Genomic DNA, 25,640 nt, shown 5'->3' with positions numbered 1-25,640 from the left:
GGGTATTAAAAGCTTTCACAAAGTACAGCCAAAGGGTTTTCTCGAATCGGCTCCACTGCTGAGGCTGACAACGAAGCACGAACATTACATAACCCAGCATTACGTAACCTAGCTACGCCCCCACACTCAACAAAACATGCTGTCTGTGAGCTCAGGGCAGTTCGGGTTTCTTTTTAAAGTCAATTCAGTAAACAGAGGAGGTCAGTGACATAACTCACCTTTGGTCAAAATCCAACATTCCCAGGGATGTTTCTGGGACCTACCAATCATTACCAACTAGTTTCAGGATCAGAGAATGTCCGGTGTGAGAGAGGCCTCAGAGGGTCATGGAGCACCTCCCTCCTCACTCACAGGGGGAGCTGCCTGCACACTGACGGTGGGTGGGAGCAGACCCCAGGTCTGCTGGCTCCTGGGCCACCCAGCATTTAGTGACTGAGTTTTCACTGAGCTCCAGAGGCATGTCCAATTGCTCTGTGTAGGCAATTCTGGAATGTACTCACTTATTAGTGAGATGCAATAATCTGCTGAAAGAAACCCCAAGTCCAATCTCGACAAGGCAGTTAAACTTAGGATTCATAAACAAATTCTTACGCTGCTAGAGATCTAGGAAACCAATGTACCCAATTCCTTACTTTTTTTACAGATGAGGCCTAAAGGGTCATGGACTTCCTGGTGATGCTACTGCTAACTTCTGAGACTGAGGAGAATCTTTGTGGCCTCTGGTTGGTGCTATTTTCACTGCATTAAGAAGTCGAGATGGGTGGGGAGAAGTATCTCTTAGGCTGTATGAAGGGGAAATGTTCGAGGAAAAGAAAAAGACTTAAAATACTGATTTAATTGTGCACTATCATTACTGAATAAAACTAAGATTATTACAGTGCCACATCTTAGAGAATAGAGTCTTTTGATTATTTACCACGGACCAATTCATGATACGACAGCCTTCATTACCAGACTGGGGAAGAGAGAAAATTTCTGATGTGTTTGGCTTTGGTATTTAAAAAAATTTTTTTTTTCAACTTTTTAAATTTATTTTTGGGACAGATAGAGACAGAGCATGAACGGGGGAGGGGCAGAGAGAGAGGGAGATGCAGAATCGGAAACAGGCTCCAGGCTCCGAGCCATCAGCCCAGAGCCTGACGCGGGGCTTGAACTCACGGACCGCGAGATCGTGACCTGGCTGAAGTCGGACGCTTAACTGACTGCGCCACCCAGGCGCCCCGGCTTTGGTATTTTAAAAGCAAAGCACGTACAAAACTAACATTAACTTCAGAATGGTATTCCTTTGCCTTTAGTAGAAAAATTGAATGATTGTAATATTTTAAGAGAAATTAAATAACATGACCAAGGCCAGAGGGCTAGTGAGTGTTAGGATTTCAGTTTAGGTGTATGTTACTCAAAATCTCTTCTCTTGGCTACCATTCCTATTACATCTCTGCATAAAACAACAATCGTTTTTAACACTGAGAGACGTATAATGAGGAGGTATCTTTCCAACAGCACCAAGAATCTAGCCTTCATGTATATATACCAGTGAAACACATCAAATTTATAAAAATCCAACTGCAGATATCAAGTGCTCAGAAAAGAGTGCATTTTCTTATCCATACGCTGGGCGTGGGAGCACACTGGCTTCCCGCCACCAGAGAGGATGTGGTATAGAAACACAAACATAAATGGGGTGAATCCCTTGGACCCCCCTCCCCCCGCCCCCTTCCTAGAAGGTGTGAAACTGTTCCTTAGTCATCTTGGGACAAGATCTTCTGCATAAGCATGGCTGAAATTAACTGATTACTTGAAACGACAACCCCAGCAGCGAGGCATCAAAAGGCTTCCAGTGAAGGGCACTCGAGTGTTACTGCTTGTCAGGAAAAGCACATTTGGAGCTGCAACCTTCAGATCTACGGGGAAATTCTGAGCAAACACTTCTTAAATAAGGTGGCTGAACTTTAACATTTTCAGACTGTGGTTTCTGTATTTTTTTTTTTTTTTCTTTTGAAGGCAGAGAGAGAGAGAGAGAGAGAGAGGGAGATAGTTTTTTGAGAAATGATAAAGGAGATCAGCTCAGAGGGATAAACTATTCATGAGTCTACAGAAGAGAGACTGTTACCTCCTAATACAAATTCTAAATGAGCAATTAGAAAAGGAAACCTACATCTCGCCTTGTTTTCCTATCTCCCATGTCTTATTTGCTTCTGTAAAGATCAGACCACCCACAGTTTGATCTCTCTTCTAAGAACTGGCCAAAAAAGTGAGAAGACATGTGGGCCCACCATTCTCCTAATTGTGTGTTCTCAGGGAGTTATTCAAACACACTCAGTCTGAATTTCCTCATCTAACACATGAGGAAAACAGTATCTTTCTCACAAGATCGCTGTGAGAAACTGAAACATGTTCTAAGGGCTTAGTACATAGTCTCAGTGCCTAAAGAGGACACAATGAACCACACTGACAACAAGCACACCTCATCACCACCACCACCACCACCACCACCACCACCACCACCACCATCCGCATCACCTTTATCAATATTCATATATAAAATCATCTTTTTACACATATGGTAAATTAGGCACATAAACAGCTACCCCAAGGTCCCATAGTAAGCTCCTCTCAGAGCTTAGATTGACAACTTCCACTTCTTGCCTAGAACATCAATGTACTTTCTGCTTCAGAGTTGATGGCATCTACTTCCACTTTAGATACTTTAGCAACAAAAATAGTTCTTTAGGGAATTCAAGAGTGAACAGCTCTCGTAGGCTCAACAGAAGAAGGATAATAAAGGTTCCCAAATGAAACCCGTGCAAAGCTTTCTATAAATAGCGTTACTGCTGCGTTCTTCAGGAGCTCTTCTGCACACGCAAATATGAAAAAGACAAATTGCTGTATATGAAAAAATGCAGAGGTGGGATAGGCTTCTTCTAGAAAGAACATGGAATCTTGTTTTATGCATGTCAGCCTTGGAAGACTCAAGCAAATTTGCTGGGCAATCTCCATCAGAGAGGCATTTCTTCCACAGGAATGCTAACTGTGGGAATACTATCGTCCCAGACTCAAGGATGTACTGGAATTTCCAGAAAATGCAGAGAAATTGGTTTCAATCCTTGTATAAAGAAGTCTTTTTTTATAGCTGTAGAGGAACTATTTATTGAACAGGCTGAAAAAAAATGTCACATGTAGGCCAAGCTATAAAAGTAATCATCCCTTCTCATCTGACAGGGAGTTGGGGAATCTTTCATTCACATTGAAAGAATTCAGATATCCAAAAGATACAGGGTTCACTCAGGGGGCAATTGAGTCATTGTATATAAATTCATGTTGATTTCCTGAGGATTTTTATTGAAGTCCAAGATAGAGTACTTAAATCTCCTTTGCTTCTGTTTTATTAGTTTTTAAATATGTAGATAGATCTTTTGATCTAATCTTAGTTGATCTATATAGACACAGGGGAAAGTATTTCTGGGGTACCCTATCAGAGTCCATATATTTCTGTTCTATTAAATGAACAAATAGGTATGATTTGGATTGAAGAGAAAAGGTTTGTCTCCCAAGAATCAAACTGAGAAAGAACTTCTACAAGGTTCTGATGGACTTCAAAATTCCATTCCCAACTCTGCCTCCAAAAAGCTCATAAAGTCAATTCATAATTACATGGCATAGAGTGGGTGCTTGATAAATATCTAGGGAAAGAAACTGTGGGCACGGAATTACAAAATATACAGTGTCATTTGATTTATCTCACAGATTGCGTTTCATGCAGCTGAGAAGCCACCCAGGGAGCAGGGAAAAGTCCAATCAAGAAGAAACTAGTATCAACATTAAGGTGGGGCTTGAGGAAAGCATTTTAATCCTTTTCTTGCCTATCAAGTTATCATATTATTGCTTTTGAATTGCTACTTAATTTTCTTTGAAAGAAAATGTTTTGTTCAGAGATATGCTCTAGTACTGGTGATGTATATTCTATCAGAAAGGAAGGCTAAGAGCAGAGGTGCTAGCGACATTAATAAAATAATTCAATTTTCTGACTTTCCTTGTGGCAGAGAGGTTAGACCAAGAGAAGTTTTTGAAATTTATGATGGTATAAATACATAGCTGGCTTACAACTTTGCTTATCTATAGCCTAAACTCTAGTGACTTAAGATCTTAGCAAAGATTGGTCAAGGAATTCAAAGCATAGAGTAGTTTACTAAAAAAAATATATCAGTAAGTTTCTGCAAATAAAGAAGGGGACAGATATTTATGTGAAATGTTAGACCATGGAATTTTAGAACTGGAAGTAGGCTTAGAAATCGGACTATAATCTTCTGATTTTACAGATAAGAAACTGAAGGCTCACAGATATAAATCCACTTGTTCAAGCTTCAGACGACTTAAGCCTCCTATGCTTAAATACCAATGTCTGAAGCATTTAATTTTATTTTTCCCAGTTAAGAAAAAAAAAATGGATGACTAGCTATAATTCTTTTGTTGGGGGCCGGGGGGTGGGGAGATATTTTTTATTATTTATGGTGAGAAAAAGCACCATAAAATTAACAATCCTGAACTTTATTTATTTACTTATTTATTTAGTAGGCTTCATACCTAGCACAGAGCCCAATGCAGGGCTTGAGCTCATGACCCTGAGATCAAGACCTGAGCTGAGATCAAGAGTTAGACGCTCAATAGACTGAGCCACTCAGATGCCCCGAGATATCACTTCTAAGTTAAGTTTTAACTCTACTACATGGGGCACTAAAATGGATGTTGCAGTGACTGGTGGTGAAAGAAGACAGACATCGTTCATGAACTTCTCATTTCATGACATGCACACTAAAAATGTTATTGGTGGACATTTCTCTAGAACGGTCATGTAAAGACTAAACCATAAAATAGTAAACAAAAGTAAAAAAAAATTTGGTTTCAGAGACTCTCATCTATCACCACCCAAACGCCAATAAACTGGGCAAATTGCTTTCAGTGACTGACAAAGTAATTAGGTGCAAGCTAAGAAACGGTGAAAATGCTTCCTCTCACATAGAAATGCTGGCTACCAGTAAGATCAACCTCTTTCCTACTATTTCTAATGGCTGTATGGAGTCTGTTCTTAACTGCTTACCACTGAGATTTACTCTTTATGTTTTGAGGAGGGGGGCATGTGAGCGGGAGGAAGGGGCAGAGGGAGAGGGACAGAGAGTGGGAAAATCTTAAGCAGGCCCCATGCCCAGTGCAGAGCCCCATTCTGGGATCATGACCTGGTCTGAAATCAAGAGTTGGATGCTCAACCAAGCCACCGAGGTGCCCCTATAACTGCAGTTTCATACATTCATTACTTGAACCATTTTATTATAAAAAGCCCTAGTTTGGTGGGGCGTTGCTCCCCTGCTGGTCAGCTGCATCCCTGTTGCCAGCAGGGTCCAGCTTAGGACAGTGCTGGAGGTATCGTGGGTGCTGGTGGGAGGGGTGCTCTGATGGCAGCATCCACAGTTGGCAGATTTCGAGTTCAGGAGAGGTGTACCATTTCACTTTCCTACCAGCAACGTATGCAGTGATCTAGTTTCTCTGCATCCTCACCTGCCTCTGGTGTTCTCACTGTTTTTCATTTTAGCCAATCTGAATATGGTTCTAGTTTTAGGGGATCTGAACTACACTTGTTATTAGGCTTTCCTGGACAGCATAAAGTGGACACAAGCATGGTCTCCTGATACTCGTTTCATTTACAGAAGAGTGGCTGTAGTCTTGTGGCTCAGACTAAAATCCAAAAATTATAGAGATGTGGATACCCACTGTTTCTTGAAGCACTTTCTGGTTTATCTGTAATCAAGCCATTGGTTTCAATACGGATGACAGCTCATCCTGTAGAACCTGACTTGGCCATAGCTGGAATCCACTGGTTGCCTTCCACCTCTATGATACCACACCCACAATACCTCTCCTGTTGGTTCCGTGCTGCTTCAAAATACTAAGCTCATGTTTGAGATGCAGCCATCTCCCCCAATTCCTCCTGTCCATCCTGATGTGCATTTAAAAAAAACTGCCCTTTTATGATGTTCCTGATGTTCTCATCAAGCCCATGAGTTTAGCTCAAAGCAGTATTCAACGATTTCAAGAGAAGTTTTTATTTTTGTTCTGACACAAGTTAGAGATAAATGCATATTCAGGGATTTTTTTTTTTTTTTTTTTTTGCCAGATAATAGGAGAGATTACAAAGTACAAGTTTAGCTGGGATTCTGCCTGGTAGAGAGAAGTTGCTTTCAAGAACAAAATCACCTCAATGGTCTATGTATAAAAGTGAATGGGAAGCCATTTCCTTTGCCTGGCTATGCATGACCACCTAAAAATAGGATTGAACACAAATACATCTTTAGTTGGGTTGTCTTCAGCTGTGCCAAATCAGATTTCCATTCTTGGGCATCAGAAATTGGAAAGAATTGGGGCACCTGGTTGGCTCAGTTAAGCAAGTGTCTGACTTCAGCTCAGGTCATGATCTCATGGTTTGTGAGTTCTGAGCCCCATGTCAGGCTCTGTGCTGACAGCTTGGGGCCTGGAACCTGCTTTGGATTCTGTGTCTCCCTCTCTCTCTGACCCTCCCTCAAGATAAATAAGTATTAAAAAAAAAAGATATTGGAAAGAACTACTCCATGTCTGTATATCTTGTATTACAGCTCACATCGACCATGTCATTACAGAGACTAAAGATGAAAGATACTAGGAACCCTGATCATTTCAGAAAACTAATTAAAGAAAAACTTAACTGCAGCTCCTGATAGTGAAATTCCTTCAGGTATCCTTGAGGTGCCCTTTAAGGAAAATGAGGCCGACAATCCCATGCCACGCAGTGACTGGTACACATCTATAGCGTTTTGATGGTGCCCTTTATCTGCAAATGAATGAGAAGCCTGCTTGGATTTGTCCTGTGTGTGACAAAAAAGCTGCCCATGAAAGTCTAATTTTAGATGGGCTTTTTATGGGAATTCTCAATGACTGTTCTGATGTGGATGAGATCGGATTCCAAGAAGATGGTTCTTGGTGTCCAATGAGACAGAAGAAAAGAAGTGACGAAAGTATCCAGCAAGCATGTATAAAAATAAAAATTCCAAGTGTCTTCATAAGCCTTGTTCAGTGACTGTAGTCAGTGAGGTAAGCAGGAAGAAGGGGGATGTTACTGACCTAACACTAGAAAGCTTTCCCCAGGAAGAGGAAGCCCCTCTTGCCAACACAAAAGGCATCCTGATGTCAGAAGCACAAAGCAGCCCCAGCAAAGGGGTTCTCATGTCCCAGCCATCTTTTGTACGGGTGCCTAGTGTGACATTGGTTGACGCTGCTGTTATTTCGCCTTCACTAACAGACTGCTCAGTGCTATTCCACCATGTGCCAATATAAAGCATGTCATCAGATCTGCCAGGTCTGGATTTTTCTCCTCCTATTCCACTTGATCCCTAGTATTGTCCTCTTATCTTTTTGGAGAGTCTCACCTCATCTTTAACAGCAAGAGCACATCTGTCACCACCACCAGCCCCCATGAAAGCAATATTCATGTTAGTTCAACCAGCAGCTGACTGACACAGGGGTCATCACCAGCAGTGGAAGGAACATTCCTGACACTATCTCCTCACTGGACTAAAGGAAGACTCAGCCGATTCCAGGAGCCATTCATTGAAACTGCTCTTTCTTGGGTGGAAGGTTCTGTGGGAATGTGGGAAGCTTTTTTTTTTTTTTTTTTGAAAACAATTAACTTTGATATTTACTGAAACGTCAAATGGATTCTTTTGCTTTTGGAGAGATGAACACAGATGAATGAAGGATTTTTTCTTATTCATGCTGTACTCTAAGCATCAAATACATTCAGCCATCTCATCTTCTTGAGAAATGGATTTCAATTTCATAAGTTACTGGATGGATTCTATGAATCAGTTTAAAACTTTTTTGTTGTAAAAACAGCAATGAAGTTATATAAATACTCAGGTAAAGACTTTTTTCTAATGAAAAAAAGACATAATCAATGTTTCTAAACTGAAAGCAACTTTGTTTAACTGGATGTGAAGGAAAAATATATGTAAAAAAGTTGTTTGTCAAAAACCAAACCAAAGCAAACCAAGCCCCTCCCACAAAGCCGTCACTGGCTTAAGAATGACTAATGTGGTATAAAATTGTTATCACTGGGGCGTTTGGGTGGCTCAGTTGGATGAACATAGAACGCGATTTTAGCTCAGGTCATGATCTTGGGGTCATGGGATTGAGCCCTGAACTGGGAGAGGGAGAGCTCCACACTCAGCATGGATTCTTTCTATCTCTTTCTCTCCCTCTGCCCCTCTCTCCTGCTTAAGCTCTCTCTAAAAGAAAAAAAAAAAAAATCCTTCCTTCAGGAAAGTATTAGAAAAAAAAATTGTTGTCACTGAAAAGCTGCTGGCAAAGCTGGTATGACTCCAGAACCTTGTTGTCACCCAGCACGTAAAATTACTACCACAGCAACAAATACTTCATTGAAATGCTGAAGTTACACTTGAACCTCCTTTTGTGGGATGCATTCCTTATCAGCGCATGTACAACCATCCCTGGTAGGGGAAGCAAACATTTGGATGTAAATTTAGTGCTAAATCTGCTAGCTTAGTTAAGGTGGTGGTTGGGAACCTCTCAATAGGGAATAGTTAGTTGTTCCTTTCCTAGAGATTGTGGTTTTACTTGGTTAACTGTGTAAGAAAAGAGTCAATCACAAACGCATGCTCACAAACACACACACACACATACACACCCCTTCTGTTATGTAGGTGTGTTGCTACCCGAGAACCTAGAGCCTGGTCTTCATGGTATGCATCATGGGATGCACTCTGATGAATAGTGAGAATGTTGCATAGCTGGTTTCAAGAAAAAGTTGCTATACATTTAGGCTGTAGCTAAGAATTCCTAAAGTCACAACCTTAATTTGCATATCCAAGGAAATTTTGTCAACGTATACAAAGATTGGTCTGGCCTCCTTGCTGTAGTTATAGTTTCCCACCCTCGGCTGTTTCTTCCATGTCTCCTCTCACAGACATGTGGCTATTTAGCTGGGTATATAACAAAGGTGATAACTCTATTTCAGAATGTTTGGAAAATACTTTCACTATGACGACCACAAATCTCTATGAACTACACAGGGGAAGAGGGCCCCTTGGTGGTAGCAATGCTGTGGGTCTGGAGAGGGGTGACCTCAAGTAGCAAAGGTGTAGAGCATGGAAGCAGTGATAGAAAATAAGGCTCTGGTTGTTCAAAAATCCAAAGGGGCATGACAAACTATAATGAGTGGGAATGATTAACTGAGGGCTAATTCTAATCAGTGCCTTATCAAAAGGAATACCATCAGAACAGCAAAATGGAAAAAAAGAACCAAGATGACCTTCTTGTTCTTATTTCTGATATGTAACACCTAAGGGGCCTTTTGTAACCTCTGAGGTAGAAAGTCCTTAGGTACTTCTTTGCTGTCCAGATTGTGTGAGACCTTTTTGCCCAACCCTACACATATATAGTCCATCTTTTGGGCATCCTTTTTGGCACCATCTGGCACATACACAGAAGGCCTCTCCAACTTTTTGATCCTGCTTGGGAAGCAGACAGGGAAGCTAGCATTAGTGGGGACTAGTCCAGAACCTGCTTTCAGCAGAGAGGAAATACTCATACAAGCTGCCAGGATCAATCTGTCTTTACAGGACCATTTTATATGGAAATAATGGAAATTTAAGAAAGGTAAAAGGATGCCTCTACTAGTTATGGGATATGAGATGATGCTTGTCTCTGGAAAGAGATTGGGGACTGATAGACTAGATTATAATTTTCAGGGGACAGTTGGTCCAAGAATGTCAAAGAAAGAACAAGTGTATGTCAGGTTTCTATTCAGTGGGCCATAATTATGGAGAGGGAGCAAAAGGAGTCTGACTTGGTCATAATGGAGGAAAAACAATCTGCCATGCCACTTCTTGAAATGAGAGTAATCCTCAGGAGTGGTGTGCAGGACTAATGAGAAATACTGATGCCAACTAGCATCCTCCAGGGTTGCCACAATGAGATGGGATCTCTGAGCGTTAAGGATACGAAAGAAGAAAGACCTCTGAGGAGATGCTAAGCTGGGTTGATGTCCTTAAATATCTGGGAACAAAACTGGGGAATGACTTAATCTTTATCTTTCAGTTTCTACTGACTTAGGAGTTCATGTCCTTCAACTTCTGAGTCTGCTCTAAGCTCTAAGGCATCCAGCCTGCACCTTGGTTCTCTACCCAAAAAAGCCAGAAGAAAATCTTTGCTCAGAGACTTCTTTAAAACTTCACAATCGTATCATGTGTACAGCTGTACTGTTAGCATCACAGCTGACTGGAGGGGATGAAGAAGCATTGGCAGAAAGCAAGATCCACTGTAAAGACTGACTGGAAAGCAGGAAGAGGTAAACAGTGTCGAGAGAGGAGAGAAGTTGGATGGAGGGTTCCGCTTTGAGCACTGCCTTTAAGGATGTGTGTATGTAGCAGCTGGGAAGGTGGCCAGGGGCTTTCTTATCCATGGAAAAATGATGCTTAGATGGATATGCATCCTGGTGGATGGTCTTTGGGTCCAAGGATGCAAATGGAAGAGGGACCTGATAGAAGCATATTACCACTCGTATCAGTTATGTCTCATTAGATTAGAGGTTAAGGGCCTCATTAGGTTTCCACCTTCCCTTTATGGTTCATTCTCTTTGAAGAAAGGTTCTGGGTAGCCAGCAAGACACCATGATTTTGGTGGCATAGACCCCTTGGCTGAGATGTGTGATCCCAGGGGCCAAACTCTTCACATATTCCTTTAGTCCACATAAGATTATTTTTTTATTTTATTTTTTAAAAGTTTATTTATTTATTTTGAGAGTATACGAACAGGAGAAGGATAGAGAGAGAGACAGAGAGAGAGAGAGAGAGAGAGAGAGAGAGAGAGACAGAGAGAGAGAGGATCCCAAGCAGGCTCTGTACTGACAGTGCCGGGCTTGAGCCCATGAACCGTGAATCCATGACCTGAGTTGAAATCAAGAGTTGGATGCTTAACTGACTGAGCCACCCAGGCACCCTCCACAGAGGATTATTAAGAGTTTTTCTAGATACTCCCGATAACAAAGTACAATCTATGTGTCAGTATGTTCCCAAGGGCTTCACATATATTATTTGATGCTCACCATACCCATGAAGTTGAGCCTGTTCTCATCTGAATTTTACATTAGGCACCAAGAGGTTAAATATGTGGTTCAAGATCACATAGTTAGTAGCCTGAGTCAGGACTTGAACACAGGCAGGCTGGACCCAGAGCCTGTGTTCTTGCAATTAGGCATTGGTGACCATGACAGGGGAGATCCCTACCCTCATAGAAGAGGAGAAAACAGACAAGGCAATAAGGAATGTTATTTTCAGGACTGATAGATGCCATAAGGAAAATGAAAGCAGGATAAGGGACAGAATGACAGAAGGAAGGTTATTTTAGACAGTGTGGTCAGGACAGGCTTCTGTGAGAAGGTGAAATTGGAGTAAAAATCTGAGTGAAAAGGGGAATCGAGCAGTGGGAAGGTCTGGGGAGAGAGTATTCCAGGCAGAAGGTACAAAGCCTCTGCAACGGGAACAAGCCGGGGGTGTTTTGGGGACATCAAGATGGTATCTGAAATAGTGTGAGGGAGACGTAGGCAATGGAGGGCCTTTGAGGACTTCTTAAGCACTTCAGATTTTATTGCCATGGTGCTATGAAGCCTCTGGAGGGTTTTGAGCAGGGGTATAACCTGCTCTAATTTTCCTTTTAAAAAAAGATCACTCTGGCAGTGTGTGGAGAATAGATCATTCAGGCGAGGGAAATCAGGGAGGCAAGCTAGACGGCTATTATAGCAGCTGGTGTGAAGAAAATACAGACACTGCTTTATTTTGGGCCTTTAGGCCAAGGTCAACTCATATCAGCTTTCAGCGAGGTAGCTAGAGGAGTCAGTAACAGTAACATCTCATAAGCTAACCATGGTAAATTCCTGGATTCAGGAATACTCTTGACAAGACAGGGAAGTGAACAGAAACGTTGTTGACTTATAAATGGCTAATGAGTTCTCTAATGGAATAGGAATGCTTTCATTTGTCAGAACCATTCTGAGCATGAGCAGAGTCTTCAGGGATAACAAAATTTTAGGCAGCACAAGTCCCCCAAGGTCAAGGAAGGTGCACTTGCCAGGCTGTCCTAGGGAGGGCGCCCTGGCCCCAGCACATGTCCCATGACTGCAGAGTTGGGAGTCTGTTTTGAGCATGGATTTACTGGGAATGTGTGATGAGAGCTAGTCTAGTCTTTCTGTTCTTGAAAGGTGGTTTTAGCATTTCAAAACAGGAGAAGACACAGACAATTACATAACAGAAGAAATAGTGGCACAGAGTACTTACAGGCACCTTTTCTAAGCAGTTTCTACTCTGTGCAACTTTACACAGAAAGATGAAGCCAGCCTGTTTGGGAGACGCTTGCCAACTTCCACATAAGAAAGTGCCAAAGAATTGAATCTCTCTGAGTTTATGTGAAATAAGGACTCAGGCTGCTTGCTTTTCCAAGTTCCAGTGCTAAAGGATCCCATAAAATTCAGCCACTGATGTCTAGGAAATGCCATTGTCCTAGAGTTTTCAAAATGACAACTCTTTTACCTGCCACTATCAGAGTGCATGCAAATGTGCAGATCAGTTTCTTTTTCTGACTCCTATTATCTTTTCATGCCCTTCCTTAAAGATCATTTCCTAGGCTTGTCCAGATGTGCCCAAGTTATTCTGTTGCTAGATAACTGTAGAACTCAAGAAGGGTTATCAGAATCTGAAAGGTTATTCTAGAAGGGACTGTTTCATCAGATTGCAAGACTTTCAAATGTGATATAAAAAGAAAACTACAGTGCATACTATAGCTTCTTCTTTTTTTTCTTTTTTGAATTCTGTTTAGAGTCAAGCATGAAGAAGGGTTAGGGATGTGTATATGTATGTCATATATTGTGATATGACATGCTGTCAGCCAAGCTGGTATCTCCTGATGATGCTAAACAAGTCCTTTCCAACAGAATAGAGGTTCCTCAAAAAATTAAAAACAGGACTACCCTATAACCCAGCAATTGCACTACTAGGTATTTATCCAAAGGATACAAAAATACTGACTTGAAGGGGCACATGCACCCCAGTGTTTATAGCAACACTATTGACAACAGCCACCATTATGGAAAGAGCCCAAATCTCCATGGACTAATGAATGGATAAAGAAAATGTGGTACACGTACACACACACACACACACACACACACTGGAATATTACTCGGCAATGAAATAGAATGAAATCTTGCCATTTCCAACAATGTGGATGGAACTGGAGGGTATTATGCTACGCAAAATTAGTCAGAGAAAGACAAATATCATTTCACTCATATGTGGAATTTAAGAAACAAAACAGATGAACACGGGGGAGGGGAAGGAAAAGTAAGATAAAAAGAGAGGGGGAGACAAACCACCAGAGACTCTTAAATACAGAAAACAGAGGGTTGCTGGTGGGGTGCTGAGTGGGGGATGGGCTAAATGGGCAATGGGCATGAAGGAGGGCACTTGTTGGGATGAGCACTGGGTGTTACATGTTAGTGATGAATCACTAAATTCTACTTCTGAAATCATTATTACACTACATGTTAACTAACTTGGATTTAAATAAACAAAACAAAATAAAACAAAACAAGCCCTTTCCATAACACTATGCAGAACCTAGGGAAATGATAAGGGGTTTCCCTTCCTTACTTTATAAACAAATTTACTGCAAGTAAGACAGATGAACAGAAGCAGAAATGGAGCTTATGGTGTGATTATTGTTAAATCAAAGAAAAATAGTGAAAAGGATGATTTTTTTAGAGAGTGAGAAAACCAACTGATAGCAGGCTCCTTGGCCTTTGGCTCTTTAATTAATTTTGCAGAAAGAGGGACAAATGACACTACCCAGGAGACCATGCTGCTACAGATGCCCCACTCCACCTCATGAGAAGGAGAAAAGCAAACACAAATCAGTGTGATCCCTGGCACCTCTACACGATGAAGACAAAAACACCTTCCAGGGTCTGTTATGGGCTCACTAGCTAAGCAGCTGTGCTTTACACCATTTGCACCTGCAGATACACCTTCCATGTGGCAACGACTCACCAGGATGGTGTCTTCAAGAAAAGGGCAACATCACCTTGAATTACGATTTTAAAATACAAGGAAAAGCAGAATATATTTATGTTCTTTGACATATGTCAACGCATAAATGTGTAAATATATCTTACAAAGAGACAAAATTTTTAAAACGTTTCCCATGTTTAAAGGATCAACCTTGAGTGAACTATGAGAACGCAGCTTCCCAGAAGGATGCGTCCCCTGGAAATTCTGGAAAGCTGATATTTTCCTTTAGGTTCTTCTTGAGTTCAGTAATGTGATAGGTCATCTTTCTGTGTCTATATGAGTAAAAAGAACAGAGTTTCATGGCCCTGTGGTATAAATCATAAACACCGAAAGCAGTGATGTCCAATTAGGAAGGAGATGTCAAAGCTTACAGTGCTTAATGAAAGACAGGACATCATTGAACCATCTTACCTGTCGACGAATTATCTCAAGGTCTCTTTTGGCTTTATTCACTAAGGTTTGAATTTCTACAGGATCCTTTACATTCTTATTTTCTCTGAAGGCATCTCTTATCCTCCTGACAGCATAAGTTCTAAATGAATTCAGGGGGAAAAAAAAAAAGAAAAGGTGTCAGCGGTCTGAAGCTATGCTTTCAAATAAAATCAAAAGCTCTTCCTGATGAATTAACTGTCTGTATTCCCCTGTGGATAATCCACTTATATCTTTGCTCTTGGGACAGACCCATCTATTACTATTCTGGGATGACTAAGCAAACAGATTAGGGAAATAAATCTAGCGCAAACAAATCACATATAAATGGCAAACTGCTACGGAACTGCTCCTTAGATTACCGGGTCTTTAGTTATTCATGTCTGCATTCTCTCTGTTAACGTGGATAATTGAAACTTTAATGCACAGAGACAAAGCAAGAATTAAAAGAGGTGAAATGATGCACTACACATTCATGCACCGAGACAGTTAGGACCTATGCTTAACTTGGTTGGGTCAGCTTTCTAATCTTTTCCCCTGTTTTAGCTGTTTGTTCCTTTCATGGAACATAACATATAAGGATCCACATTGGGACCCTACCACAGTTGAGGGTGGAGAGGACACCAAAATGCTTTCCTCCATCTTTAAAGTGCATAGATATGCATATACATGCACACACAAACACCCTCTCCCCTTCAATATAAATTACATGCAGCACAGGACGGCAGTTCAAAAGCACGGCTTTCAAATCACACAAGCTTAACATAAGCCTGTGTTTCCTCATCTGTCAAATGGGCATAGTACCACCTATTTCTCAGGGCTGCTGGGAGGATTCAGCTTAAATAATTTATGTCTGGAATTTGGCACAGAGATGGGTACATAGGAAGACCCAAAAACTGAAAGCTCTTCTTTTTTTTTTAAAAGTTTATTTATTTATTTATTTAGTGCAGGGGGAGGGACAGAGAGAGAGGGAGAGAGAGAGAGAAAATCCCAAGTGGGCTCCCCAGTGTCATGATGGAGACTGATGTGGGGGATCGACCCTACGACCTTGGGATCATGACCTGAGCTGAAATGAAGAGTTGGATGGTTAACTGACTGAGCCACCCAGGCACCCCGAAAATTCTTCTTAATACCTTAATGCATTAATCTTCTGCTCTCCTCACGTCACAAGCTCACTTTCATCCTGCATCCTCAGAGTCATACCAAGGTGTGTGTACAGAAGGCAGAATGGTCTGGATAATCAAGAGTCCTTAACCTGATATACCCCACATGCAGATAGTAACGGCCTTAACCCATGTCTGTCTCATCTACAACAGCCTGAAGACAAGAGACTAAGGAGAAAGAGTCCAAGTCAGGCACATCAGATACCATTTTCTCTAGCCTTTTAATGGTATCAGATGGCTTTTCTTTTAACTTTAAACACCAGCTGAAGAATCCATGTGAAACTATTAGTAACATCTGCACATAGAGGCAAAGAAATGAGAGAAGGGAAATATTTCTTTTTTTTTTTTTTTTAATTTTTTTCAACGTTTATTTATTTTTTGGGGGACAGAGAGAGACAGAGCATGAACGGGGGAGGGGCAGAGAGAGAGGGAGACACAGAATCGGAAACAGGCTCCAGGCTCTGAGCCATCAGCCCAGAGCCTGACGCGGGGCTTGAACTCACGGACCGCGAGATCGTGACCTGGCTGAAGTCGGACGCTTAACCGACTGCGCCACCCAGGCGCCCCGAGAAGGGAAATATTTCTTAGTGCTTTGGGAGATGGATATAATTTACTGGTAAAACTTGTTTTAGAGAAGACTAATTTGGTTTTAGATCAACTTTTCTAAAATAAAAAGACATTTTAAATTAAGAATGCAAATATCAGGTTTTAAAAACAAAAGTAAAATGAAATCTTGTAACGTTAAGAATCGTAAAGGCAAGAGGCACCTGGATGGCTCAGTTGATTGAGCATCTGACTCTTGATTTTGGCTCAGGTCATGATCCTAGGATTGTGATATCAAGCCCTGCGTTGGGCTTTGAGCTGACAGTGCAGAGCCTGCTAGGTATTCTCTCTCTCCCTCTGTCTCTGCCCTTCCTCCCCTCAAAATAAATAAACTTAAAAAAAAAAAAGAATTGTAAAGGCAAAAAGCAGACAGTTTAGGAACTTACATTTTTAGGAGGTAAGCCACTGGGGAGACTTTCATCTGAGCCCTTTGCAGACCAGCTGGAATATTTGCAGAGACCCTCCTGGGTGCTCAGGATCCATCTTGGGGCAACAATGGAAATGGAATCCCTGAACTAGCAGACACTACGTAATGAAGGTCTCCTTCACTTGCAAAGGCACAGGAAAGGATTTTTACTAATAGACTATGTTAGATATTCTCCTCCTGTGTAGCTACTAATCTAACAAAATTTTAGATAGTACGGAGGTAAGCTAAAAGCAATTTCTTGCGCACTGTCTTGCACAGCATGATGGTTATTAACACAACACAACATCACTGATCATCCTCACACCCATACACTCTTCAAAACAGTTTCCTTGTTGTGGTGATGGGACCCGAGTAGACACCACAATTTAATTCTAATATTCTGTTCTATATGCAGAACTGGTTTTAGAACAGGAATTTACCCCAGGGAGTCATCCATTGTTTTAATTCTTCACTCAGGATGCTTCATGGGCTTTTTGGAAAAAATGCAATGGGCAAGAGTAGTCATTACTAAATTCATATTTCTAAAAGCTAGTGACTAGCCCAGAAAAGCTAGCAAAAAAGGAGTATGGCCTGGAATGGAAAGTCTGAAGTTCTTCTTAAGTTTAAAGAAATTAGAAAATAACTTATGGCACTCTACAATTGTATCAACTGGGCTCATGATCTGGTCTTCTACATATTCTGCTGTGCATTCTTGTTGTCTCCCCAAATCCCCAGAGTCCACACTTAATAGAATAAAGTTCTAGAGTTTGAATTAAATGTGTCTAAAGCAATCAAAAGTTGTTCAAAATCTGAATGCACCTTTACCATATACATGGTTCCCTCTTCTTTCCTGTTCTTCCTCTTCCTCCACTGTCTTCTCTGCCCTAACAGAAGACATTGCACAGGCTTGGAACCATGCAAGTAACATGACTATTACTTCATGAGCAATTTTTCAGTTTTATGAATTATTTCCAATGATCACAACTTTTTGAAGGTAATCACAAATCTGCCTGAATCTTCAAATTTCATAGGAGAGGGCTAACCAACCATCAATTATTTCATTTCTGTCCCTGCCTGGTTTTTATCCTTTGCATTTTTTTCTACCACTATTAAGGTAAACCATTTATCCTTGAACACGTTCTGGCTATTGGCCTCTCAATCACATCACTGAGCAAGAGCATTTCAAAGAAAGATGTGCAGATGCTGCTGTGAAAATGGCAGCCAGCTGTTACACAATGCCTTGCCTTAGGATCATCCTAATGGGAGTCAGATGCTGTTTGAAATAAGGCATGAAAAATTAACACATAAAAGGCAACAGAACAGCAAGAGCTATCAACCATGAGAAGGCAGACCACATCCGCGGAAACAGTAAGGCTTTGCTGCTCATATAGTCACCACTCTACCTCTACCCTCCTGAAGCTTGGCAGAGTTCCTTAGGGCTTCTTTGTGAAGGAGATTTCCATTTGGCTTTCCTTTTCTACCCCAGCCTTTGCTCTTTGGTTTCCCAGCAGCCCTTCAAGCTCTCCATCGCAAGGATCAAACTCCTTTGTGAGGGTCTTCCATGCATTGTAATTTCCCAGTCACAAAATAAACAGCTGGCAGTAACGAAAGTTCTGTATGTAGTTCCCAAGGTTTTGGTTTACTTTCTCCCCTTCCAGAACCACTGTCAGCTAAATGCAGGCCATAATAATCATGGCACCTGGAGGCTCACACTGTAGCATCCAAAATGTGTGATTGGGAAATAAGCTGATAGAATATCCCTCATTTGCACCATCTTTCATAACCCACCCCCGCCAAGCCCCCCATGCTGGTTTCTCTGCTTATCCATCCTGTAAAAACATCAGCTGCTTTTTCCTTCTTTCCCCAACCCCAAGTCAAGTATCCCAGTAACAAAACAACTTGACCCTTCTTGTAGCCTCTCTGGGGCAAACTCCTTCAACTGCTTGGAGGGACATGTCCTCCATCAACTGGCCTTAACTCAAATATGCCTTGTCCCTGAAGATCTTCCTTTACAGCCATTAGGAGAAAGCTGCTTAAATTTTGCCATGCCTCCAGATTCCATGGGACTGAGAGGAAAGTGCCAGTGTGTTCTTGGATCCTACTGCTGCTTATGGGTCATTGGTTCACCCCTGACACAGTTTTGAGGCCAAGTTACCTAATGTTAACATTAGGTACCTACGTTAAGGTACCTAGTGTTAAGCTACCTAACAGAGGCATGTTGTATGCCTCCATGACACTATTATCTGCTGACTTCTTGATATGAAGTCTCAAGATTCATCAAGACTTAATATCTAAATGGCACTCAGTGTACACATAGGCCTCCAGTTTTAGGTGACTTACAAAATGATCATAATTTTTAACAAAAATAAAATCGTTTAAAGTCGATGATTTTTATAATGAGATAGATGACAGCGTTTGCAATCTTTTACTGAGTTATCTACATTTGCTTTACTGATGGAAAGTTCCACAGCTGGTTGGCTTCTTGTCTTGCTCTCTAGATCTACTAGTTATTTCTTCTGAGGCTCCTTTGTGAGCTCATCTTATTCAGCTGCCTCTTCTATGTTACATTCTCTAGGGCATGTATTGGACCTCTTTTTCTTTTTTAAAATGCTATTTATTTATTTTTAAATGTTTATTTGAGAGAGAGAGGGGCAGTGAGGGTCGGGGGAGAAGGGCAGAGGGAGAGGAGGGAGAAAAGGGAGAGAGACAGAATCCCAAGCAGGCTCCATGCTCAGTGCGGAGCCCAATGTGGGTCTCAATCTCATGACCCTGAGATCATGACCTGAGCCAAAATCAAGAGATGCTTAATCAAATGAGCCACACAGGTGGCCCTGGACCTCTTTTATTATGATAAAATCTCCTCCAATAATTGAATGTGTTGCCTAAGGTCTCATGATCACATTCATACCATTGGCTACCAGGTCTTTTGCTCACCCATGCCTCCTTTCTGAGTCCCAAATCCATATAAACCAATTGCCTTTGGATTTACCATCAAAAGATACCCACTATACCCACTACAGCTTTTTCCACTGAGCACTTTCAATACTGAAGCCACCTCCCTCTTTCTTTCCTGACCCCAGTGGCCAGTATTTCCTTTGTAGGTAGGTGCATCTTTATATAGCTAACTACCTCAGCCAGATATTTGGAGATTCATCCTAAATTCCCTCCTTTTCCTTAATTCCTTATATTCAAGCAAACACACCTTTTACATCTCTTCTGAATCACCTTTCACTTCTCCAAACCCTCAGACCTCATCTTAGTTCAGGCTCTTATCTCTCACACTAATGCAGTAGACTTGGGATAACTATAGCACATGTGTTGATCAATAAAATGGATACTACCACCAACAGAGAGAAAGCTCAAGGGTCATTTGAAGGTCATAAGTACTCAGGGTGGATAACAGGGTGAGGGACAGATCAAAAAGCTTCCTTCTTAGGAGTCCAAGTTCCTACTAGAATATAAGTCCCGCACAATAGGGTGTTTTGTCTTTTTTCGTTTACCACTGGATCTAAAGTGCTTGGCTCAGAAATTGTACTCAATAAATATTTAGAGAATAAATAAACTTCTCAAAACATCATAGGCAACATTACAAAGATCTTGTGGGGTGCTAGGTGGCTCAGTTGGTAAAGCATCTGGCTTTTTTTTTTTGGCTCAGGTCATGATCACACAGTTCATGAGTTCGAGCCTCATGTCAGGTTCTTTGCTGACAGGGCATAGCCTGCTTGGGATTCTCTCTCTCTCTCTGCCCTTCTAAAGGTCTTTGGGAAAAAGACCAATAATCAATAAGGAAAACATAGCAAAGAATAGGAAACTGAAAAGGAAACAGAATGAGAGGGTTTGCAGCATAAAGATGAGAGGCAGTGGTTACAAAATCTGCACTGAGAGTTCACTGAAGAAATTATGTACTGAACGCCTATTACGTAAGTGCTCTATGAGGTGCTGGGGCTACAGGGGAGATCAACATGGTTTTGGAGTCAGACACTATATAGGAAATCTATTAGAATGAGATGAAAGAGGAACTGGAATTCTTGGAAAGTGAACACAGAGGGCTAAGGAGAGTTTTGGGGGGCAATGGAATAGTTCTTGTCTTGATTGGGGTGCTGTTTTCATAAGACCATCCATTTGTCAAAACATTGAAATTGTACACTTAAAATAGATGCATTTTATTGTAGGTAAATTATTTCTCACTAGGTTGACTTTAAAGAAAATTGAAAAGATAAATAGTATAGGAGTTATATCACATGTGCCCAATTTTAAGAGAAACAAAAGCAAAAAAATACCACCAACAAAAGACTGCAATATTAGAGGATGATTATATACATGGGTGAAGTAGAAATTAACGCTGTATTATAGAAACCAGGGTGGAGGACAAACTGGAAAATCAAATCTGAAGTAGAAAAATTATGAAAAATGAGAAATACGTATGAAAAAATTAAGCTTTGGAACAGGGCAAAGGTATTAACCTATGAATAATAAGCGTGAACAAACTGAACTGGTTAGATAATTAAAGTTATAATGGAAGAAAATGTGCAAGGAGTGATTATGAAAAATTGAGGAGACTCATTGAGATTTAACAACCAGAGTACAATGCTAAGATGTTTACTTATAAAACCGTGAACTCCAAGGTCAGAGAAAAAATAGTTTAAGAAAGGATAAAGAGGGGCGTGGCAGGGCTCAGTTGGTTGAATGTCAGACTCTTGATTTCAGCTCAGGTCATGACCTCATGGTCATGGGATTGAGCCCTGTGTTGGGGTCTGCACTGGGTGTGGAGCCTACTTGGGCTCTCTCTCACTCTCTCTCTCTCTCTCCCTCTCTCTCTCTCTGCCCCTCTGCTAGCTTGCTGGTGCATGCATATGGTCTCTCTCTCTCAAAAACAAAAGAAGGATAAAGAAAAAACTTTATAGTTTTTATAGTAGTTTTATAGTAGGAGAATGGAACATAGGTAAGTATATCCTCAGATTTCTGTTTTCAAAACCACAAAGAAAAAGGCTGTTTCCACAGTCATTTGTTGTTTTGAGGGCCCAAAGGGAGAACAAAATATTATCTGTGATTGATGGCACCAAGTACCATGCACAGGGCACTATGCTAAGTACTAGACACACATGATCTCATGTAATCTTCACAAAGCACGGCTCAGAGAGATTCAGAACATTTAGGCCACGATGACATGTCCAGTAAGTGGCAGACTTGGGTTCTGAACCCAGTTGACTACAGTCTGTGATTTTCAACTCCAGGCCATGCCTCTTCCAGAGGTTGATAAACTCCACCTAAATTGTGATAAGCACTTGGTATAAGCCAAGGTGTTATTCATTGGAAAAGGCATTAAAAAAATTGTCTCTGGCATCACAAAGCTTAAAAAGATCATCTGATCTCTCAATGCTGCTTCAGGTGGTCCTACAAATAGTTCAAGTGCCAAGCATGTCTTATGAAAAGACAAGGAGCTGAGAGCATTATGAGGAAAAGAGCTATTGATACAAGCAGAAAGAATATGTGAAATAATTGAGATTAGTTGTTCTCAAAAGGAGGACAGTGACCAATAAGAAGGGTTGTGGAGAGAGGAGGTGAAGTTACTATTAGAAAACCTACTTTGGAGACCAAATCTTCTTAGTTTTTGGGCAGCTGTAAACAAAACCTACTATATACTTCCCTGTTAAAAATCCCCTAATGGCATTTCACGATCTTCAGGATAAGGGTCAAACGCAGGGACAGTATAGCCCTGCTCATCTCTCACATTCCATCAAGCACCATTTCCAGCATGGACCACCAACCCTAGCCTGGCATTTCTCTGTACAAGGAGTGTCCTCCTCCAGCCTGATTTCTTGGCTAACTCCTACTCGTCCTTAAAGAGCTAACCCAGTTAGAAACAAATATGACAAAAGATTAATATCCTTAGCACATAAATAGCACATATAAATCGAGTGGAAAGACATTAGGACCACAGTAAATAAATAAGAGGCCAGAAACAATAATTCACAAGAGAGCACAAAGAGTGACTAAATTTAGAGAGATAAATGGACAGAGATACATGCATGTTCCACCTCAGTCATAATCAGAGAAATGCAAATTTAAACAAGGTGGGATTTTCTGCTATCACATCAGCAGTTTTATTTTTTATAAATAAAAAACAAAGGGCCTTTGCATCCTGCTGGTAGGTGTAGGAACTGCACTTCCTCTGGGGGAAAATAGCATAATAATGTGTAAGAATGTTCATAATTGTTTATCCAGGAATTCTTTTGGCAATTCTGCAGAAATAACCTGAAACATGCACAAAGATGCATACTGAACGATGTTCATTATAGAACTATTTGTAAGCATTAAAAATAAAAACAACCCTAAACATTCAATAATGGAGAAAGGAGTACATACACTATGAAATTATGCAGCTTTTAAAACTTTTTAAAAATTTTTATTTGAGAGCAGGAGAGAGAGAGAGAGAGAGAGAGAGAGAGAGAGAGAGAATCTTAAGCAGGTTCCATGCTCAGCATGGAGCCTGACATGGGACTTGATCCCACAACCCTGGGATCATGACCTGAGCGGAAATCAAGAGCTGGATGCTCAACCAAATGGGCCACCCAGACACCTCAAAATTATGCAGCTTATAAAACAGCTCAGGTCATAACTCAGGTCACAACTCATGGTTCGTGTATTCAAACCCCATGTTGGGCTCCTCGCTGACAGTAGCAGAGCCTGCTTGGGATTCTCTGTCTCTGTCTCTTTCTCTCTCAGCCCCTCCCCTGCTCACTCTCTATCTCTCTCAAAATAAACATTAAAAAAAAACAACAACAACCTTGAAGTCACAGGTGCAAAAGTCATAGCTTTTAAAAAACGTCAGAAAGAAGATCAGTTTCCCTCCCAGTTCTCTCTGGATGCAATTCACAGCTGTTTCTTACTAGCCTCCGAGAGATAGTAGATTCATGTTAAAACCTCTGTACTTAACATACTGTGTAACTTAAAAACTTTAGTTAAAATGTATCAGGGAGCATTTCATATCAATATAAATGGAGTTGACTCAAGTCATAAACAGTTGTGTCCTATTCCACTGTATGGATGAATTAGGATTCACTTAGCCAGGTTGTTTGAAATCTTGCTATTACAAACAATGCTGTAATTAATCAATATCCTTGTTTACAGTAGCATCATGTATGTGTGTGTCTGTGGGATCAATTCCAAGAAATGGAATTTGTAGGGTGAAGCATGTGAATTTACAGCTTTGATAAAATATTGTCCAAATTCTGCATACAGGTTCCAGCAGCAATGTAGAGGTATGACTATTTCCCAACACCTTTGCCAAAACAATGTGTCATTGAAGTTTCTGATCTTTGCTAATCTAACTGGTGAAAACAGTATCTCATTTTATTACATTTTTTTGTTGAGATATAATTAACACATAACATTGTATTGGTTTCAGGTGAAAAACATAATTTGATATCTGTATACACAGTGAAACGATCACCACAGTAAGTCTAGTGAACATCTGTCACCATACAAAGTGAACTTAAGGACCTACTCTCTTGGCAACTTTCAAGTGTGCTCTAGAATATTATGGACTGTAGTCAGCATGCTGCACATGTGACATCCCCATGACTTCTTTATGACTGGAAGTTTGTGTCTCTTCACCCTCTTCATCCGTTTTGCCTACTTCCTATTTGGCAATCACCATTCTGTTCTCTGTATCTATGATTTTGGTTTTGTTTGTTCATATGTCATTTTAGATTCCACAGGTAAGTGAAATCACACGATATCTGTATAATATTTCCTTTAGTACAATTTCCTCAAGATTGGTCCATGTTATTGCAAATGGTAAATTTTTTAAAATTAAAATTTTTTTTAATGTTTATTTATTTTTGAGAGAGACAGAGCATGAGCAGGGGAGGGGCAGAGAGAGAGGGAGACACAGAATCTGAAGCAGGCTCCAGGCTCTGAGCTGTTAACACAGAGCCTGATGTGGGGATCGAACTCACAAACTGTGAGATCATGACCTGAGCCGAAGTGAGATGCTCAGCTGAATGAGGCACCCAGGTGCCCTGCAAATGGTAAGATTTTATTCTTTTTTACAGCTAATATTCCAGTGTGTGTGTGTGTGTATGTGTGTACATACGCACATCTTCTTTATCCATTCATCCACTGACGGACACTTAGGTTGTTTCCATACCCTGGTCATTATAATTCTACAGTGAACATAGGTGGGTACATATCTTTTTGAATTAGCGTCTTCATTTTTTCAGATATATTCTCAGAAGTAAATTTTCTGGATCATATAGCAGTTTTATTTTTAATTTTTTGAGGAACCTCCATACTGTTTTCCACAGTGGTTGCACCAATTCACATTTCCACCAACAGTGCATGATGGTCCCTCTTTCTCCACATCCTCACCAACACTTGTTATTGTTTTCTTTTTGATACTAGCCATTCTAACAGGTGTGAGGAGGTCTTTTATTGTGGTTTTGATTTGCCATTTCCCTGATAATTAGTAACATTGAGCATCTTTTCATGTGTCTGTTGGGCATCTATACGTCTTCTTCGGAAAATGTCTATTAAGATTCTCTACCTATTTTTGAGGAATGGAACTTTCACAAGTTTAAGGCCATTTATATTTCTGTTTATATCCTTTACCTTTTAATTTTTGAGGAATGAAACCTTTTCACAAGTTTAAGGCCATTTATATTTGTTTATATCCTTTACCTTTTCTTAACTGAATGGTTTTTCTTTTTGATTCATTGGTGACATCTATTGTAAGGAGTTGCAATGTTCTTCTTGGTTTGTCATTTGGCTTTAAGATGTTTGTGTGTTTCTGTCATGGAGATGTTTAATTCTCATGTAGTCAAGTGTATCAATTTTTATGTTATGGCTTCAGGGTTAATTATCATATATTCAAAA

At 40.7% G+C, this 25,640-nt stretch overlaps 1 protein-coding gene and 2 pseudogenes across 4 annotated transcripts in view; 2 read left to right on the top strand and 1 right to left on the bottom strand.

Annotated features, from left to right (window-relative positions):
- The window catches only part of LYRM4 (LYR motif containing 4), a 172,385-nt gene that overhangs the window by 111,336 nt on the left and 35,409 nt on the right, over positions 1 to 25,640 (bottom strand). For 3 of the 4 annotated variants that reach the window (XR_006298885.1, XM_043590894.1, XM_043590896.1), the window contains exon 2: positions 14,574 to 14,694. Coding sequence is in view for 3 of the 4 variants with exons in the window: in XM_043590894.1 (XP_043446829.1) it covers positions 14,574 to 14,694 (121 nt within the window). In the remaining variant the exon portion in view is untranslated. Of the gene's footprint in view, positions 1 to 14,573; positions 14,695 to 16,743; positions 17,156 to 25,640 lie in introns of those variants that run through there. The other variant, XM_043590895.1, reaches the window with a different exon arrangement.
- On the top strand, positions 661 to 6,480 carry LOC122490217 (annotated as a pseudogene).
- LOC122489272 lies at positions 6,526 to 8,196 on the top strand (annotated as a pseudogene).

Source organism: Prionailurus bengalensis, chromosome B2 (assembly GCF_016509475.1).
Source record: "Prionailurus bengalensis isolate Pbe53 chromosome B2, Fcat_Pben_1.1_paternal_pri, whole genome shotgun sequence".
NCBI lineage: Eukaryota > Metazoa > Chordata > Mammalia > Carnivora > Felidae > Prionailurus > Prionailurus bengalensis.
This window is presented reverse-complemented; position numbering and strand designations above follow the sequence as displayed.